The sequence below is a fragment of the Varanus komodoensis genome, unplaced genomic scaffold (assembly GCF_004798865.1).
Source record: "Varanus komodoensis strain SLA01 unplaced genomic scaffold, ASM479886v1 scaffold9, whole genome shotgun sequence".
Lineage (NCBI taxonomy): Eukaryota > Metazoa > Chordata > Lepidosauria > Squamata > Varanidae > Varanus > Varanus komodoensis.
Genome location: NW_025336598.1, coordinates 14,323,017 through 14,342,984, shown reverse-complemented (window position 1 = coordinate 14,342,984; position 19,968 = coordinate 14,323,017). Strand labels below are relative to the sequence as shown.

Genomic DNA, 19,968 nt, shown 5'->3' with positions numbered 1-19,968 from the left:
TATCGAATTCGCCAGGCCGTCAACCTCAGTGATGTCAGATCTGGGTGGCGAATTGTGCCTTCTCGCCTGGTAATGAGATACGGAATGGATGGAAGTTGAAGGTATTCTTCTCGAGAGATGTGAAGGAGTGTCGAAAACCATGCTTGGTGTGGCCACCATGGGTTATTAATATTCCTGTGGCCGCGTCGTAGATTATCTTCGAAATCACTCTCATAATGAGGGGAATCAGGGGGAAAAGCGTAAAAGTGGACATTGTTCCACAGGATCATAAAGGCATTTCCGGATGACCCGTCTGATTCCCGCTCTCGAACAAAAAACCTCGTAGTCCCGGTTCTTCTGGGTAGCGAATAGGTCTATGTCTGGAAGACCCCATTGCTGAAAAAGGTGGTCGCATGTCTGGCGATCCAGTTCCCATTCGTGGGATGTGGACATGTGTCTGCTTAGGAAATCAGCTTCCACATTGTCCATACCGGCGAGGTGCACCGCGATCAGGAAGATGTCTCTCTGGATACACCACTCCCAGATTTGTATCGCTAGCCGTGCTAACATTGGCGACTTCGTTCCTCCTTGCTTGTTCAGATAAAAGACTGTAGCGATGTTGTCCAAGGTTATCTGAACGACTCGATGGCGAAGAACGTCTTCGAAGGACTGAAGAGCCTTGTATACTGCTAGAAGTTCCAGGAAGCTGATATGATTCCTGGACTCCTGTCGATTCCAGACACCCTGAGTGCGTAGGCCCGAGCATAGTGCTCCCCAGCCAAGCAGAGATGCGTCGGTACCGAGACTCGCCGTCGGGCATCGCAGTTGGAGTGGGACTCCAATATTCAGGTTGTCTGGCACTGTCCACCATATGAGAGATTGAAGAACTGAGGACGGAAGTCGAATCAGCCTTCTGGGCAAATCCCTTTGTGGCCGAAAAACCTTGTTGAAGAAAAGTTGGAGGGGCCGAAGCCGAAGCATGGCATACGGAACGACAGCAACGGATGCAGCCATATGCCCTAGCAGCCTTTGGACAGAATGTGCGGGAATGATTTTGTCTCTTCGAATTCGATGGATGTGTCGAGCGAGGGTGCGCTGTCTGTCCCGGGGGAGGAATGCCTTTGCTACCGTAGAATCCAGACGAGCTCCGATGAAATGGATCACCTGCGTAGGAACAAGAGAGGATTTCTCGCAGTTAATACAAAGTCCGAGATCCCGTAGCAGGGAGCAGGTAACGTTTATAGCAGAACACAGTGCTTCTCTGGTTTGAGAAACCAACAACCAGTCATCAAGGTAGGGGTATATCTGGACCCCGCGAAGTCATAGGTGTGCACAGAAAGGGGCCATACACTTTGTAAAAACCCTCAGGGCAGTGGCTAGTCCAAACGGAAGCACCGTGAATTTGTAGATTTCAGATGCAACAGCAAAATGGAGGAAATGCCTATGACACAGATGAATCGAAATATGAGAATAGGCGTCCCTCAAGTCCAATGAGGCGAACCAATCCTCCCTCCTCAGCAGCGGTAAGATATTTTGAAGAGTGGTCATCCGAAATTTCTTTGGGGTTATAAATTTGTTAATATCTCTTAGGTCCAATATTGGCCAGAGACCTCCCTCCCGTTTCGGGACAGTAAATTATCTGGAATAGAATCTGTGGAGTCCTTCTGGTAGAGATAAGCAACGAATGGCTCCCTTGGAAAGGAGTTGTCGAACCTCTTCCAGCAACACCGGTGAGCTGGGAGTAAACCAGATGGGACTCGATGGAGGAATGATGTCAAATTCTATTTGATATCCATGCTGAATCATGGATAATTCCCAACGATCAGATGTAATGGACTCCCAAAAGGGAAGCCGAATTTTCAGCCGGGCCCCAAATGAGAGGGGGAAGGGTGAGGTTGGGAGAAGAGGAAGGGTTCACCCACCCCATCAGCGCTGACGTTTATCCCCATCAAAGTGACGACGGCTTTGCTGGAAGCGCTGGGACGGTTGCTGCCCACGATGTTGTTGGCGTTGCTGTGGTTGCTGTCGAGGCTGGTATTGTTGGCGGTATTGTGGACGGGTCCATGACCACTTACGTCGAGGCTGGGACTGTAGTTCCATACAACGGGCCATCATCCTCGATTCGTGGATTTTCTTCAATTTGCTGTCGGTCTTCGCATTGAAGAGAGCAGACGTGTCAAAGGGCATCTCCTCGATTCTCCATTTCATTTCTTCTGGAAAGTTGCAATTACACAACCAGGCATGCCTGCGGAGAGAAATGGCACCGACGAGAAACCTCAAGTCCGTATCCACATGGTGCCTGGCTGTAGAGAGCTGCTACACCACAACTTGCATAGCCTCTTTTACGAAAACCCTCGCCAAATCGCCTTGATTGTCTGGGAAGGCGGCAATGATGTTATCTAGGCACTGCAGGAGAAAGTAATGATAGCGCGCCAAAGTCGCCTTGTAATTTGAGATTCGCAGGCCGAGCCCAGAGGCCGCATAGATCCGGCGTGCGAAGGAGTCGACTTTCCTTCCCTCCTTATCACGAGGCGCAGTGTGGCCCCGTGCCTCCCGGCCTTGACAAGACTCCACCACGGTCGTTCGCCTTGGGGTGGCGGAGGAGGAACATAATGTCCTCCTCCTGAACCCGATAGATGGCTTCATATCTTCCTGAAGTCGGTTGTGGATGAGCCGGGAGGTCCCATGGCTGGGTCATCGCCTGCCATAGGGTTGTTATGAAGGGCAGGGCGATGGAGGTCGATTGTTCACCCCTGACCACATCGTAAAAGCGGTCGGTACTGGGTCCCGGTTGTTGGTGGGCTTCAATCTCAAGTGACTTCACCAGCCTGGACATCAGTTCAGCAAGAGATGTGAGGCTCTTCAGACGATCCGGGGCCTTGCAAAGTAACTGCAGCATCTGGTAAAGTCGAATCGATCTCGGACTCATCCAAGTCCATCCAATAGGGAGGTGGGATGCTGGAGGAGGAATCTCCTGGTGACTCCGATCTGCCGCTCTCTCTAGATGGTGCCATCAGGGCATCTCTCGGTGTGGAGTGAAAACAATTCCAAGGAGCTGGTGGAGAAGATCAGCCTCTGGGTACCAGGTAGTAGCCGACAGATTGGTATTCTTCCCGTCTCGGAAGAGAGGAGTACCGGGACTGGTACCAGTCATCAGATCGGGCATCTCAAGAAAGACTCCTGCGGCTTCTCAGAGGAGACATGCCAGTGTCGGTATCCAGATGAACAGGCGGCATAGGTGTCGGAGACCAAGCCCTCGGCAGAGAATCTCTTATTTCGCCATCCGAAATCAAGCCGCGCAGTGGATCCTGGAGGAGTTCGGATCCCGTCCAGCGCGGAGAGCCTGGTGGAGTAACCCTCATAGCCGCCTGGATGGCTGGGACTGAGGGGGTCGGTACCACGACCGGGGTCAGGATCGAGGAGGCCGCTGAACCCGAGTGCCGATGCTTCGAATGCTCAGGGTTGTTTGGTTTTTTAATCAGCTTTTCGGCCTTATCCTTTCTGGCCTTCTTGTGCACAGGCAACTTTTCCAGGTCGCTGTGCTTTCTCTTTTCCTTTTGTTTCCTTGGTAGGGAAACAGGCTGATCGCCCATGCGCGGAGCACCTTTGTCGGAAGGGCACGAGGGCAGAGCAGTAGAGGAAGAGGCCGGGCATTGCGGCAGATCGATCGAAGTCGGACAGCCTTCGGGTGGAGCCAAGTTGTGGGAGGCTTAGCCACCAGCCGGTCCGACTGGAGGAGAGCCTGGTCCCACAGGTGTTTGCAGAGGCGGTTCTCTCGATTCTTCCTCGCCTGTTTAGAGAAGGCCAAACAGTGGCCGCATTTATCTGTCCTGTGCCCTTCCCGCAGGCAAAGGAGGCACAGGTCATGCGGGTCCGCAGTGGGCATTTTAGAGCCACACTTTCCGCACTTGTGGAACACCGCCCATTGCGCCATCGCAGAAGTAGGAAAGAAGAAGATAGCATAGAGGGAGTAGATAATATTTTTGGGGGGTTTTTTGTTTGTTTTTTTAGGAACAAGAGAGAAAGAAAAAACGAAGAAACTAAGTGAAATACTAATGAGTAATACTAACAAGGGAATACTAACTTGGTAAGAGAAAAGGAGAGAATTTAACAAGCGAGAGGAGGTAAAGTAACGATCTAAGCGAGAGCGAAGCATCACGAGGCACAACGAGCGGCGGTCACAAAGACTGGAAAATGGCAGACACTCCACTCCATATATACTGCTAGGGGGGAGGGGAGGGGAGTTTTTCCCGCCAGAACCATTAGCTATCAATCTTCCGGCCAAAGGCACTGAGCAGGCGCAGTACCCCACATGTGTGATGCACAGAGGCCACGACAAAGAACTATGGTTTATTATCACAGCTGGGGTCAGGCAACTTGACAACCCATATTTCACCAGAAACCACAGTTGTTATGAAATTTTAGACCACCTTCTGCAGGGTGGCTTACTTTGGGGCAACAAGCTATCCTGAAAACATATGGTTTGTTCTAGGTTGTTTGATTCTTCCTCCTGTAAAGAAAATGGAAGATGAAGATTCAGTAATGCAGCTGTTTAAAAGCCTCATATAATGAAGGCCTTGGAATGGAAAGGAGCAAACAAGCTGAAGTTTAGACCCAGAGATACTGTGACTTGACAGGTCTGCTAATGTGAAGAAAAGTTTCCAGTTGGTTATAAGGAGGATTGCATTCTTCCAAAAGACCATATAGATCAGGGGTCTCAAACTCGCGGCCCGCAGGCCAATTGCCGGGATGGGCGAGGCATGGGGGAGGGGCCCTGTGGCCTTCAAAGCACCAGAGGCGCCCGAGCCGGCCGCGGGATGAGCGGCCCACCACCACCGCGGTGGTGCAATACTTGATGCGGCCCAGCCTCACCCAGACTCTACTTCCAGTGGCCCCCAGGTAAGTTGAGTTTGAGACCCCTGATATAGTTTGGGGTTTTCATGGACTCAATTATATTGAGGATATTCAAGAGTCATTGGGGGCTTTTTCCCAGCTTAGGCTAATTTATCTAAAGAAAGCATACCTTAACTAATTAACCACTGCATACATTCAGACTTTTGCAATATTTTCTTTATGGGACTACCTTTAAAGACTGATCAGAAACTTCAGCTGGAACAGAATGCAGGGGCTCAGGCATTCATGACATATAATGCTTATTCTGTAACAGTTGGTTATTTTGTTTGAGGCTGGGTTATTTGATGGACTGGTGGCATCCACATGAACTTGCTCAGGCTTTAAAATTAGTGGCTCTGCTGACCAATCAATGAGATCAAACTATTTTCAGTGACAACTCCATTGTTCTGGAACTCTCTCCCATCTGGAGATAAGACTGGCTTTTTCTCTGTTTCCTTTACATAGGCTGTTTAGCTTTGTTTTGATCCACCAGGTGTTTAATGGACTTTCTCTGCAATGAGTTATAGTTTTATTATGACTTGGATGCTCTTTTTAGTTTTACTGATGTTGTTGGGAGCTATTTTCAAAACCAAATGATAGTACAGAAAATCTTTGTAAATTAAAAAAGAATGACTTCATCTCAACCAGTTTTTGTTTTTATTTCAATCTGCTTTTAATTGGGGCACAAGGTGGTAGACTATAGATTAGTTTTTATATTGATAATCGGTTTATAAGTTGTCAAAAGAATGTCTGTTTTACATGGGCTGTTTTGGGAGACTTTTGCACTGAAAAACAGCATACAATTATTGGGATGAATGAATGAATGTATATTCTGAGCAAATAGTCCTGTTGGTTGGCGGATCGGGTTTCGGAGAGGGTGGATTTGACCTGGTCCTGAATGGTGCAACACTCCCTCTTAGGGATAAGGTCCGCAGCTTAGGAGTACTCCTCGACCCGGAGCTTTCTTTGGAAGCTCAGGTGACAGCGGTAGCGAGGAACGCCTTCTTTCAGCTTCGGCTGATTAATCAGCTGCGCCCCTACCTGAAGTACGACTGCCTGGCGACGGTGACACACGTGCTGGTGACTTCCCGCCTAGACTTCTGTAACGCGCTTTACGTGGGGCTTCCCCTGAAGACAGTCCGAACACTTCAATTGGTGCAAAATAGAGCTGCCAGGTTGCTGACGGGGATGGGGCGTTATGCTCACATGACTCCAGTCCTCCGTCAGCTTCACTGGCTTCCCATTGAAGCCCGGGCCCAATTCAAGGTGTTGATTATGACCTACAAAGCCCTAAACAGCTTGGGTCCTGGCTACCTGAACGAGCGCTTACGTCCGTATGTGCCCGACCGCCCTTTGAGATCTGCGGGAGAGTCCCTTCTCCGGGAACCCTCCATGAAAGAAATTAGGAGAGTAAGTACCCGGAGGAGGACTTTCTCTGCGGTGGCGCCCAACCTATGGAATTCACTCCCCAAAGAGGTCCGCCTGGCACCGTCGTTACTGGTTTTTCGGCGCCAGGTAAAGACCTTTTTATTTAAACATCATTTCAATTGTTAAAACATATGATCAGGCCATGGCAACTTCTTCTTCCTTCTCTTTCTCCTCCTATATTTTTATTTTATACTGATAATTTTAATTTTATATTTGTAAATCAATGTATTTTTTGTATTTTTATATTTAATGGTAATTTATTATGTACTATTGTATTTCAATGTATTTTATCATGTAAGCCGCCCCGAGGTTTCGGCAAGGGGCGGCATAGAAATGTTATAATAATAATAATAATAATAATAATAATAATAATAATAATAATGATTCTTAAAGTGCCTCTAAAAGAAGCCTGAAGGGAGAGGGAATTTTCCAGCCTACTGAAAACTTTCTCAGGCAGGATATTGGAGGGCAACAGTTAACAATTTTCCAGAACTAAGAACATCAGAGAACTTCTGAACAATCTGTGCACAGAGCCACAACCTGTTCTTAACAACAATTTCAAAACAAACTAGCTAAAAGCAGTCTCTTGCCAAGCAAAAGCAAGCAGCTAAGGTACAGCCGTAAACACAGCTGACACAGAACCTCTCAAGAAGACAGAAGCCACAGCTGGAAGAATAATATTAATGACTCGGTATGCAAATGTCAGGAGAGCCAACACAGTTCTGTAGGTGGTCAATGGAAGCAATTTGGCACGATGAGAGAAAACAAGAAAGAATAATTTGATTCTCCATTTATGAAAGACCATACATGAAAATATAATGGTTTTCAAATATACACATTAAAACTGTGCTTATTGTACTCAAGCTTTTTCCATAAACAGAATTTGTTCTAGTTTAGGATTGTAAAGATGATAGGCAATGTATATTATTGTGCAGATGGCAATATGCATTATGTTCGGCAGCACAAAAATAACACTATATTGCCCCTTATAACGAAACTGAATGTGAAAGTGTAAGAAAACAAGTTATATAGTAGCTGAAGACCTAGTTTTGATTTTTTCAAAAATCTTATATATAAATCTGAAAGTAATTTTGTTATTTACAAACTATACAAATAAGCTACACTATATTTTATAGAATAGGCAACTGAAGTGACATGTTCCAAAATCTGTTATCAGAGGTGGGAAGGAGGGAGGTTGGATGTTATGCAATCTTATTTAACACATAATAAAAAAGAACCAAGCACTAAGATACTAATCTAATAATAGGAAAAAAAATGTTAATAGGAAAAAGTCAAGAAACACAACATAATGTTGCAGAAGTTTGGACTGAGACTGTATTTATTTATGGCTTTTATAAACCTTCAATTAGCAACAGCTCTCAGAGCAGTAAATAATGCTATATCCATTCTGCAAATGTTGCTGAACAGCATCTTTGAACTGAATCACCCCTCTTCCAGTACAACATCATCTCAGAACATTTATAGTACAGATCCAGACCAATATACTGTCAGTTTCCTGGACACCTGATCCATGTCATTGCCACATTCAGATAATCATATCTCAGCTTAATAAGCTGAAACATGTTTATTTAGTGCACATGGTCCTGCCTCTTACCATCCTCTCCCGCCTCACTGTGTTTAGCTAATTGCAAAAGTCTTCAATTAAACATAATTCTGATTTTTATTTACTGACAGTGAGCAGTCCCGAGATGCCTTGCATAAGGGACGGCATACAGAAGTTTTAAATAAATAAATAAATTTCCTGGTTCAGACAAAACAAGAAAGAGTTATAGCTTTAATTGTGGAAGTCTGTTGATTATAACATGCTGAAGAAAAGAAAGGACGGAAGGGGCTGCATGTGGGGGCACAACAGTTGTACACCTGGACACAGCAAGCATGGGAGATCCCATGTTGTGACAATTCCAATCTGTATAATATGGTTTGTAAAATATAGTGTTGGGTTTCTTGGGTTGAAGTTTATTAGAAACCCAAGAGATACCAGCCAGAAGAAAATGCAAAATGGTGGCTGGAAAGCTGTGGTGCCAGTGCAAAACGATGGTTTCAGTGGGCAGAGCCAATTACTCAGTGCACCCTATGAACCATACAATGGGATGTCCTGTATTTACAGATCTACAAATCTATATCTGATTGACTAAAACTCAGAGATACTAACAGTCTTATTAAGAGAAATGAAAAGCTTTACACCAATCTGCCAGTATATCCATGTTGTAGATGATAAAGCAAAGTGGGAGGAAGCAACAGAGATGCTGTTTGCAGTGGCAAATCTGCAGAAAACATTATACACTCAAGATTCACTCTTACTTTGACGTCTGAATTACTGAAATAACAGCATCACATACTACAGTGGAAGAAATGATTTTTGTCAGTAATGATCAGCTTCAGATCAGTAATTGTCAACAGTGTTCCACTGCTGAATTCTTGATTGAAGAAGTAAGCCTAAACAAAATTACCTTAACATGCAACAGTGCCCAAAATGAAGCATGATGAATCAACATTTAACACTTGCTTCAATGTCACTTCTGTTGTTGCATTATATAGAAAGAAACAGCATTGAGAAATTGTTATTTTTATTGAAATATTTATTATCTGCTTATCACTTGAAGGACAACTTTTATTATTACTTTTAAGCTTAAGGAGCATGGCAACTATGATTATACATAAACTGCAGTATGGAATAGCAACTCAAAGGAATTATTCATAATGACTAGTCTGTCTATAGTACTGTGGAGGTACAAGTCTCATCTCATCAGGTTTCCAGAAATTAATTTTTAAATTATTCACTACCATGACAAATATCCTGTTATAAGGTGCTTGTTTTCAATCATTTAAGAAGACCCAGTAAATTCAATTATACTAATCCCTTCAAAATAAATCCATAGCTCTTCTTGAATTCTGTTTTTTCTCAGTAACTACTGCTACTAATAATAGGCTTCATGAAGAGGGGACTATAATGAAAAAATATGCAGTGGCATTACCAGCCAGAGTTTGATGTACTAATACTTTAGAAATTAAACTACTGTGAATTTCTTAAAGAGGGAATATACTAAAATTAGAGCAATTTTATTATGTAAGTGGGTAAGAGCAATTTCCAGAATTGATTTTATAACATATTAGTGTTATAAAAAGTGATAGGTAGTTAAATCATTCTATAATATTCAATACTAGGTGCTTCAAATGCTAATATAGTATTAGGGACTACTGTAGAATTGCCAGTATTTCCCCCAGTATTTACCAAGAACAAAAAGGAGGGGACGAGATTAAAATGTTAACATACGAAGGAAAACTACTGCAGGATGTTAATAGTTGCCCAGTGATATGGTTTAATTTAACAAAAATCATGTCCTCCTCCATTCTGCCTGCAGAAATTATATGCTGGATCAGAAGCCTCCTGTAGAAGGAGCCTTTCTATCCATGCTGTGTCCAACTCATTATTTGTACCATAATCGAAATACATGTTGCAAAAGCAAGCACATGCTCTGCTATTTCTCTGCTCTACCATTCTGACGTCAGTTGTAATTACTAATTCACACTACAGTTTCCAAAATATAAACCATAACCTCACTCAGAAATTGCTTTCAATTAGTTCTTTCATTAATTATGAAAAATACAAGGGTTGGAAGTGAGACAAGATAGCGACAGCCAGAATATCAATCTTCCCAGTTATCCTACTATTTGCATCAAGATTCAAAGACCTGTTTTTGGATACATTCAATGCTAAATTGATCCCCAAAGGCATTTTAATAACATTTGTGTGTTGGGCGGGGGGAGGGTTGTCTCTAGTAATAAGCAAGTAAGTATATGAAATCTGAAAAACAGAATGGGAGAACAGATTGCTTTTTTACGCAATGCCCCATGAACAATGATGCAAATATCCAAAATGAAATTAAAAAACAGAATTTTAAATACTTCAGAGACATAAAATATTGACTGATATTCATATAAATTTTAGAGGTCTCCTTATTTAGACATTCATTTACACCCAGCAACATATTTATTAGATTTATATCCCACCTTTTTCAAGAACTAAGCAGTTTCTATCACTCTCCTCCACCTGCTCTCTTTCCCACAACAACCCTCTGAGATAAGTTGGGATGAGAGTTTGTGACTGCCTGAGCAGAGACTAGAACCCAGAACACCCGAGTCCTAGGCCATTACACAACCTTGAATCTAATGATATTAATTTTGGTGCTTTTCTATTAGGGTAGATTTACAGTACCAACAACAGGAATGGAAGAATACCAGCTTCCTGAAATGCCAGGATTCTTCAAGATGTATACAACAGAACTGGTGGATACACAGTTTTGGCTGTTCATTTCAATGACCAACTTACTTGCTAAATTTTTTATTTAGCCCTTTGCAGTGTGGATTTATTTTCTATTATCATTTATAAAATAAAACCCTAGCACAGCCTTTTACAGATGTACCTCCTGCTTTTCAAACACATCATCAGCATATATTTAGAATCAGTACTGAGATATCTGAAAGAAATAGGTCAGTCTTTTATCTACCTTCAATTTGTGTCCATGTAAACAATCTATTTATTTAATGTTGCACTGAGCTGCAGATGGATGACTGTACCTGAGCTTTCCAGAATACAGATTGACTCAATAGAAGTTATTTTATGAAATAAGCCTATTTGGATGCTAATACACTTCTCCCAAAAAGCTGCTGCTGTACCTTTCAGCATCTAACAAGAAAAGCTATTTCTCTGCATTAGATTTAGAAGTTCATAAAAGAACTGGATTGTAAATGTAGAAGAACTATTGAAATATCCCAGAATGTTCAGCTTACATTAATAAAGAAAAAAGTAACTCCAGCCATAATACACTTCCAAATGGCACAAGGGAGAGTTTTAGGGATAAACCAAAGTAGCATAACAAATCAAAAGACCTCTACATTTTGCTCTATGTCTTCCAGAAAATTACATGGTATGTAAGAGTATTTTAAGTACATATACATATCACCCCTTGCAGTCAAAATTCTCATACTAAAGTATTATTGGTAACTCAAAATAATAGGTTTTAGTATGAAATGATTTAACACAGAACCATATTGGCAAAACTTAAATAGAATTATAGTGTTACCTCGGCTCATGAACACTTCGGTTCACAACCAAATCAGGTCACGAACAAAAATTTCATAAAATTTTTAACTCAGGTTGCGAACTCCGCATTGGATAGCAACTATGATTGCGGCCGTTTCCACACCACCACCCCCAGTGGGGAGATGGCCGTGATCGTGCTGGGAACGGGTGGGAGATGGCCGAGATCACACCCGTCTTTCCTGGAGGAGCGCAACTGCGATCTCGGCTATCTCCCATCCAGCATGATCGCACCCATCTCCCCCCCAGTGTGCCCACATTCGTGCCTGTCTCTCCCTCCCAAGCGCACCCCATTCACGCCCCTCTCCCTCCCCCAGTGCACCCCATTCGCGCCCATCTCTCCCTCCCCCAGTGTGCCCCATTCGCGCCCGTCTCTCCCCCCCCTCCACCAGCGCGCCGAGATGAAAGGCGCAATCATGGTTGTGCTGGGGGTTGGGGAGATGGCCGCGCTCATGCTCGAGGTGGGGGGTGGGGAAATGGTCACAATCTTTGTTGTTCTTTGTCACTTTGCTTCACATTTTTCTGATTAAAAAAATAGTTACAGAACGAATTAACCTTATTTCCAATCAAGTCACTAACTACCCCAGGATTTGCTTAGTTTAAGCAAGACGATTACTAAAGATGGTCTTCAGGTAAATGTAAAGAAAAACATACATTGTAGAACTTGAAGTAAAACTGCCTCCACTTTCTAATTATTGTATTCCTAAACTATCGGACAATTACACTAATTTCCCATGCACACCAAAGAATTTCAGAAGAAGCCTTTGACTGTGTGAATCATGAGAAATTATGGATGATTCTCAAAGAAGTGGATATGCTTCAGCACCAGATTGTTCATATGCATATCTTGTATTGTGACCAAGAAGCTATTATTAGGTCAGAATATGGAGATACAGAATGATTTCCTGTAGGAAAGGTATCAGGCAAGGATATATTTTATCTATCTGTTCAATTTATACACAGAAGAAAGCTGTATCTGGAACTGAGAAAGTGAAAATCTGCAGAAGATACAGAATTTAAGATATGCAAATGATACCATATTAGTGGCAGAAAGCAGTAATGAACTGAAATGACTCTTGGTGAAAGTGAAAGAAGAAAGTGCAAAAGCAGGACTGCAGCTGAACATGAACAAAAATTGTAAGTACGCAAGAATTATAGTACTGTCAACAATGACGAAACTGCAAATGTGAGAAATTGTGCATGCCTTGGCTCAAGCATTAATTCAAAGAGAGACTACAGCCAAGAAATTGGAAAAGACTGAGACTTGGAAGGGCACTAGTAAAGGAACTAGAAAAGATCATCAAATGTAAGGTCTTTTCATTGGAAACCTAGCCAATCCACTTTATGGTATGCCTGATCACTGTGTATGGGTGTGAAATTTACAGTGACAATACTTTGGAGTTATTGTTCTAATCCGAAACCTTGCATGAGCAAGACACATACTTGCACAAGGCAGCCATCTTTCTTATACTCTGTCTTGCTCCAGCCTGCCATGCCCCATCCCACAGATGGTTCCTCAACACTCAGAAGCAGCATTTGGGGGTGAGGAAGTGAATTACAGGGCTATAGTGGGAAAGAGGAGCCAAGAAAACAAGTAGACTTTCATTTTGGATCCAATCCAGTACATAGTTCTGATCACTACAATTAAAAATGAGTGTACAGCTGGAAAAAGTGGAGGAAAATGCAACCAAATCATCATTGTTAAAAAATGGTGGTTAGGGTATGTGTGACAGAGGGTAATAAAATTACACATATGAGGAGAAAGAAGATAGAGTTTTCTCCCTCAGTCATAATAGCAGATCCTGGTAGTATACAATGAAGCCAAATGCTGAGAGATTCAAACCAAAATGAAGTTATTCTTCGAACAAAGCATAGTGAACCTATGGAATCTTCCAGCACAAGATGAGCTAATGACCACCAACTTGGAGAGCTTTAAGAAAAGATTGGACGAATTCAGGAAGAATATGACTATCAATTGTTATTATGGCCTTATGCTTCTAGATCAGAGGCAGCATGCCTCTGAATAAAAGTTGCTGGGAAACAGCAGTGAGAGAGGACAACTGCATTCACTTCCTGCTTGCAGGTTCACTATAAGCATCTTAATGGCCACTGTGGGAAACAGGATACAGTGGTACCTCGGCTCACAAACGCCTTAGTTCATGAACAAATCGGGTCATGAACAGAAATTTCATTAAAAAATTGCTGCAGGTCGCAAACTCTGCATCAGGTGACAAACATGAGCATGCCCGCCTTCCCTGCACGGGCGTGATCACGGTCATGCGGGGGAAGCGGGAGATGGCCGCATTCGTGCTGGGGAGGAGATGACTGTGATTGCGCCTGTGTTCCCTGCCCAAGTGCACCTGTGCCCGTCTCCCACCCCGTGCACCCGTGCCCACCTCCCCACATGCCTGCGCCCATCTCCCCTCACCCCTCCCCCTGCATGATCTTTGTTGTTCTTTGTCACTTTGCTTCACATTTTTGTGAGTAAAAAAAATAATTGCAGAATGGATTAACCTTATTTACATTGACCCTTATGTGGAAACCTGACTTGGCTGACGACCAATTTGGCTCACGACTAGAGTCCTGGAACAGATTACGTTCATAAGCCAAGGTACCACTGTACTGGAAACAGGCAGGCCTTCGGTTTGATCTATCAGGGTTCTTATTTAGAGCTTTGACATTTCAAATTTACTCACTTTGCCATGACTGTATGCCCTTAACAATCCTCGACCATAGCATTTGTTGCTACAGGCCTAGTTTAACTATGTAGTTTGTCTCCACTATACTGGAAACCACTGCTGGCAAAACAAAACAGATTGGCATGCAGAAGGAATAGTTTCAGGTCATCTTCACAAGGCAATATTCTTCAGGTATTTTATGTCAGAAGTTAAAACAAAAATGCCACTAAAATGCAAATTATTCTGTAAAAAGTATATTATAACATGCATCAGAGCTAGCCAATTACAGTTTACCTTTCTTATCTGTTTACTGACAGGAGAAAGGAAACAAGCAAGGCTTTGACTGTCAGAATAATTTTGAACAATTCAAAGCTACATTAGCCATCACAAATGTATACCATTTTTCATTATTACCTTACCAATGCTTTCCGTTTCAAAAGTGTTCAATCCATTACTCACTGTAAATAAAGCTTCAGACTATTTCCTCTTGAAGGTCTGACTTAAGTATATATACTAGAAAACTAAACATGTCCCCTTAGATTTAACAAATCCTCTTAAAAGTAGCCCTTTTCTGTACTACTTTTAAAACATTAATACTGGAGTCTGTTTTTGTCATGACACACACACTATCATCTTAGAATCATAGAATAGTAGAGTTGGAAGAGGCCATGAAGGCCATTGAGTACAACCCCCTGCTGTTGCAGGACACCATGTTACACCATCCCACTCAGATGGCTGTCCAGTTTCTTTTTGAATGTCTCTAGTGTGGAAGAGCCTGCCACTTCTTTAGTCAGCTGGTTCCACTGTTGTATTGCTCTGACAGTGAGGAACCTTTTCCTGATGTCCAGCCTGAATATGGGTTGCAGCAACTTGAATTGATTATTCCATGTCCTACTTTCTGGCATTAGCAAGAAGAGATCTTGACCTTCTTCTTTGTGACAGCCTTTGAGGTACTTATAGAGGGATATCAAGCTCCCCCCTCCCCTGTCTTCTCTTCTCAAAGCTGAACATGCCCAGTTGCTCCTCATAGGGCAGTGTTTCCAAGCCCTGGATCATTTTGTTGCCTTCCGCTGGACCCTTTTCTAATTTACCTGCATCTTTCTTAAATCTTGGTGCCCAGAGCTTAACACAATATTCCAGGTGAGGTCTGACTAGTGAGGAGTATAGAGGAACTACTACTTCTCGTGATTTGGAAATAATACTTCTGTTAATGCATCCCAAAATAGCGTTTGCCCTTTTGGTGGCTACATTGCATTGTTGGCTCATGTTTAGCCTATTGTTCACAATTTCTCCAAGATCTTGTTCTTTTCCAGTTCTGTTGACCCATGTATTCCTCATCTTATATCAATGCATTTGGTTTCTTTTTCCTAGGTGGATGACTTGGCACTTGTCCTTACTGAATCTCATTTCAGCCCAATGTTCAAGTTTATTAAGATCACCCTGTATCTTCATTCTGTTTTCTAGGGTGTTTGCTATTCCACTCAGTTTTGTATCAACTGCAAATCTGATTATCTTTCCTTGTACTTTCTCATCTAAATCATTAATAAAGATGTTGGAAGAGCACTGAGCCCAGGACTGAACCCTGTGGCATCCCACTAGTTACCTCCATCTAATTTGAGAAGGTGCCAACTACTCCCAATCACATGTAAAAATGTATAAGGAACATTATTTTCATACATGCTTATCAGTTACCATCCAACCCTTATCATTTATATATTTCCAATTATGTTATTTTTTTCATAATCTAATCTGTGTATCAAGCCTCACTGAAAGTATGTCAGAGAATGCACTGTGTGGCATGGCTGTGTGCCACATTTTAAGGAGAAGTGCAGCACTGGTGGGGAACCACTGAACTGCAAGCCATACCTAAACTGTAGAGCCTTTCGTGGATTTTTGTCCTCTCCTCTCTACTATCTAGCAATTAGGCTTTTAAAATGAAGTCTGCTGAAGTCAAAGGCAACTTTCTCGATGCTAATCACTGCAGCAATCTTTGTTGTGACTGCAGCTGAGACACTCAGTCCCAAAAGCAGAGCCAGGCAGTCCAGAAGTCAGTAGCACACATTCAAACACAAGGGAATATGCAGGAACCAGGATTCAAGGCACTAAGAGCTTGTAAGATGTTGCTCCAGTAACAAGTTAGCGTCCATCAAAAGCTTCTATGCTCGAGCTTCCGCACCCCTATCCAGGACTCAGCTGCATTATGTCAGAGCATTCCTTATAAGAACCCATTTAGCCAGAGGGCATTCCTTCACCTGGCCATTGTCCTTGCTTGAATCCTAAGGCATCTGCTTCAGATGTAAAGCTTTCTGCCTCTTCAGGAGGCAGAGGAGTCAAGAATGTCCTGGGTAGTGTTAGGATTCTCTGATGAGGAATCCCCTGGGAGAGTCAGAATAACTATGTTGGGGGTTGGAGGGAGGGAGAAGGATAGAGGTGCCCTGCCCATTTTACTTTGCCCTTCCTCACTACTGGCATGCAGTCCTGGAAGGTTTGCCACAAAGGATTGTAGTCCATACAATTAAAAAATGTTCCCCATCCAGGAGGTACAATAACACAGACACTAGTAAAGAAAGTGTTCAAGAAATATGGGTCACTGTTCAAAATGGGTCACTGCTCAAAAACGATAGCATGCAGCAGTGTTGCTGCTGCTGCTGCTGTTTGCAGCTGCATGAGCAATGCAGTGGAGGAACATTCAGTCTTTCAAAACAATAAAACTTTTAAAAACAAGGTAAAATATATCACAAAAAGAAACAGGCAGTAAGGCAATTAGTATGACTCATCAGGAATAGCAAAAATTGTTCTGTTCTATTCTTATTTCAAAGCTAGACCTGGAAGCGGTACCAAAATCCACAGATCCTCAAACGTAGTAGCATGCTGCATTTAACTGTATAAGATTTCTCATATCTTCATATGTGAAAAATGTTAATGCTATATAGTACAATAAGCCCCCAAAGTAGACTAACACTACATTTCTATGGTCCCCTTGACAGCATCTAGAGTGCAAGAGGAGTTACAGGCATCCCTACAGGTTCAAAAAGTGTAAGAAATTCTGCCTAGTGAACACACTTATGTAATGATAAATAAAATTAGTGTCATGCTTAATTGGACATTGATATAGTTTAGCTAATGAATGTGTCATCACAACACCACCTTATTTTGTAATCTACTTTCCTACTTACCTCAGGTTGACTCGAAATATTCAGAATCAATGCCCACAACTCAGCTCGTAGTGAATTTGGACATCCCTGCCGAACATATTGTTGAGCTGCTGCACTATCCTGCTCAATCAGAACTAGAAGAAATGTAGATGTTGTTAATATACATAACCAGCATACAAACACTATCCATGTTGATCACATTTCACTGCTCCTTGTTTCTTCAAGTTGATTTAAGATGGTAGTGTACAATTGCCTTCACTGTAATAACATCATATCAACTAAACTCACTTCCCAACTGGCTACTCTACATAAGTGTCAGATTAACACCCCCATTATCCTCAGCTGGTAAAGATATTGTCTATGATGTCTGTGAGTCATGAGTTAAAAGCCAACAGATCTGGAGGGTACTAGTTTGTTGAAGGCTGGCTTGAAGATTCTGACATTTCTTTTGTCCCACATCCAGAAAGTCAGCAGTTTCTCTCACTGAATTTATGTCAGAGAATTTTATATATGCTCATAAAATGGAGATAAACATTTTATTAAAACATTTTCCCTCTTCCATCTGTGTAAAAACTAATAAACCAAGTACTGCATTTTAGCAATACCTTGCTTAATTTAACTGAGGACAATCAACCAATAAGCATTTAGTTTACAAGCTATTAAGTTGCCTAAGTGGCCTTCCCAAACCACAGACTTTATATGCAAGATACTTTCTTCACTAGAAGAGATGGTGGCACTGTCATCATCATCAAGTATTTATGTGTTAATCTTCATACACCACTTTTTAATTATTAGGTCCTCAAAGCAGTTTACAATATTTAGAAATAATATCTGAACTCCTTCCTTGTCTCTCATACTATGTTAGCCCTGGAGTATATTCTATCTCATCTTTCCACACCATCCTTTAACTATTTTGCAGTCAATAAAGGAAAGCCTGTACCATTGCCCTCTTAGCTCTAAAGCACTATTTCTAAGCAAAGGTGCATATGCCCTGATAGTCCATACCCATTGGCACCCATGGGCAGCTGACATAATACTGCTATCTCCTAAAGTTACTCAAAAGAAGCCTAGACATATTTTAAATAAATAAAAACAAACAAATGTCCCAAAAGGAATCCACGAAGGGAAGTAGCAAGTATTGTTCTTTGTCAGGTGTAGACCTTCTATTCTTCCATTTTTTTAAATCACAGAAAAAATAAACCCATGTTCAGAATGGCTGATGGGAGTGTATATATAGTAGGTATTTGTATTAGTGTGAGCAAAATTCACAGTAGTGCCCTTACATTTGCTCTCTTCACACCTCAACATTGAAAACATCCCTAAAAACCAAGAACATTTGTTCTTCATTGAACTTTTTTTAGCAATTCTGTTGACAAACTAATCCCTATACATCTTAAAGAAGAAAACTTTAGTGTGTTAGGAAGAACAAAACTGTTAATAAATTAAGCTTCAGTGCATATTTTAGTTATGAAAGGAGAAAAAGAATTGGTAGCTGGCTTTATGATGAAGCCTAGATGAAATCAAGAATCTCCCAAAACAGAAACCCAGGCATTTTTCTCAAGAAAACAAGAATTCACAGCTTAAGGTTGGTGGACAGTATAATTGTTGTATCGAATAAAAGAGGAAGCTGACAGCAATCATTTCTTAAAGAAGACTACTAACTTATACCCAGAGCAAAAGTAGACTGTGAGTTCTGCTGCAGAGCAAATTGTTGTGGTTATTATTAAAAAGGCTGCACGGCAGCCTTTAAATTGTTTTCTAGGGAGGAAGACGCTGAGGAGCATTTGGTTCAGGATAATTCATCCCTAAGGGATAATGGTACAAATGTTCCAAGTCAGCTAGATGACAATACAGTTGAACTTAACAAGCCTACTGACAGACATGATATGCACTTGAGGAGACCAAAGGACACAGGAGAATTTGCACGTGTTAAAATACTTTTGAAGGAAGGCTGTAGCTCAATGTTAGAGAATATTCTATCTGAAAACCTGGAGAGCTGCTGTCATTTCACATAAACAACCCTGACCTACATGGATCAGTGGTGGTATATAGCAGTTTCCTATGAGAGGGATGCAGTGTATACACTGCCTGACATTAGCTTTCCAGAGTTTCAAGAAGGGGAATTTCCCAGCTTTACCTAGAGATGCAAGGGATTGAATCTCAGACCTTTAGCTATACCACTGAGGTATGGCCCTTCCTGGGTTTAATATTCAGTGTACTCAAAACCTTGCATGAGATGCAAGTGTTCTTAAAATACTTAGGGATATTAACCACTGTGATATCAGATTCAGCATTTGTAGAAGTGGAAAGAAGATACAGCTTAGCCCCATTTAATTTCAAAGAGAAAATATCCCAGTAAAATTGACAGGCAAGAGACTCGGGACAAACAAAAGGACGTAGTTCTTCACACAATTTAACTTGCACTGCCCCAAAATTTGGAGACAAAGTCACTGGCCAGCTACTAGCTTAGATGGCTTTAAAACAGGATTAAGCAGAAGGTTAAGACATAAAAAAATAACTCTCAATATTCAGAGGAAGTATACTTTCTGAATAATATATCGAAGGAGCAAACTAGCAGAGGACAATTGCCTTCTGGTCCTACTTAAGAGTTAGATTCAGTAAAACTATTTTTATGAGATTCCTAAATATAATTTGTTTTGATATACAGTTTCTCTCTTCTGCAAAATAACATTTTACCCTCACCTGTATCTCT

At 42.0% G+C, this 19,968-nt stretch overlaps 1 protein-coding gene across 5 annotated transcripts in view; it reads right to left on the bottom strand.

Annotated features, from left to right (window-relative positions):
• TBC1D19 (TBC1 domain family member 19) overlaps positions 1 to 19,968 on the bottom strand; it is an 80,236-nt gene that overhangs the window by 29,286 nt on the left and 30,982 nt on the right. For all 5 annotated transcript variants that reach the window (XM_044418411.1, XM_044418412.1, XM_044418414.1 and 2 more), the window contains one exon: positions 17,277 to 17,389. In XM_044418411.1, the coding sequence (XP_044274346.1) occupies positions 17,277 to 17,389 (113 nt within the window). The remainder of the gene's footprint in view (positions 1 to 17,276; positions 17,390 to 19,968) is intronic.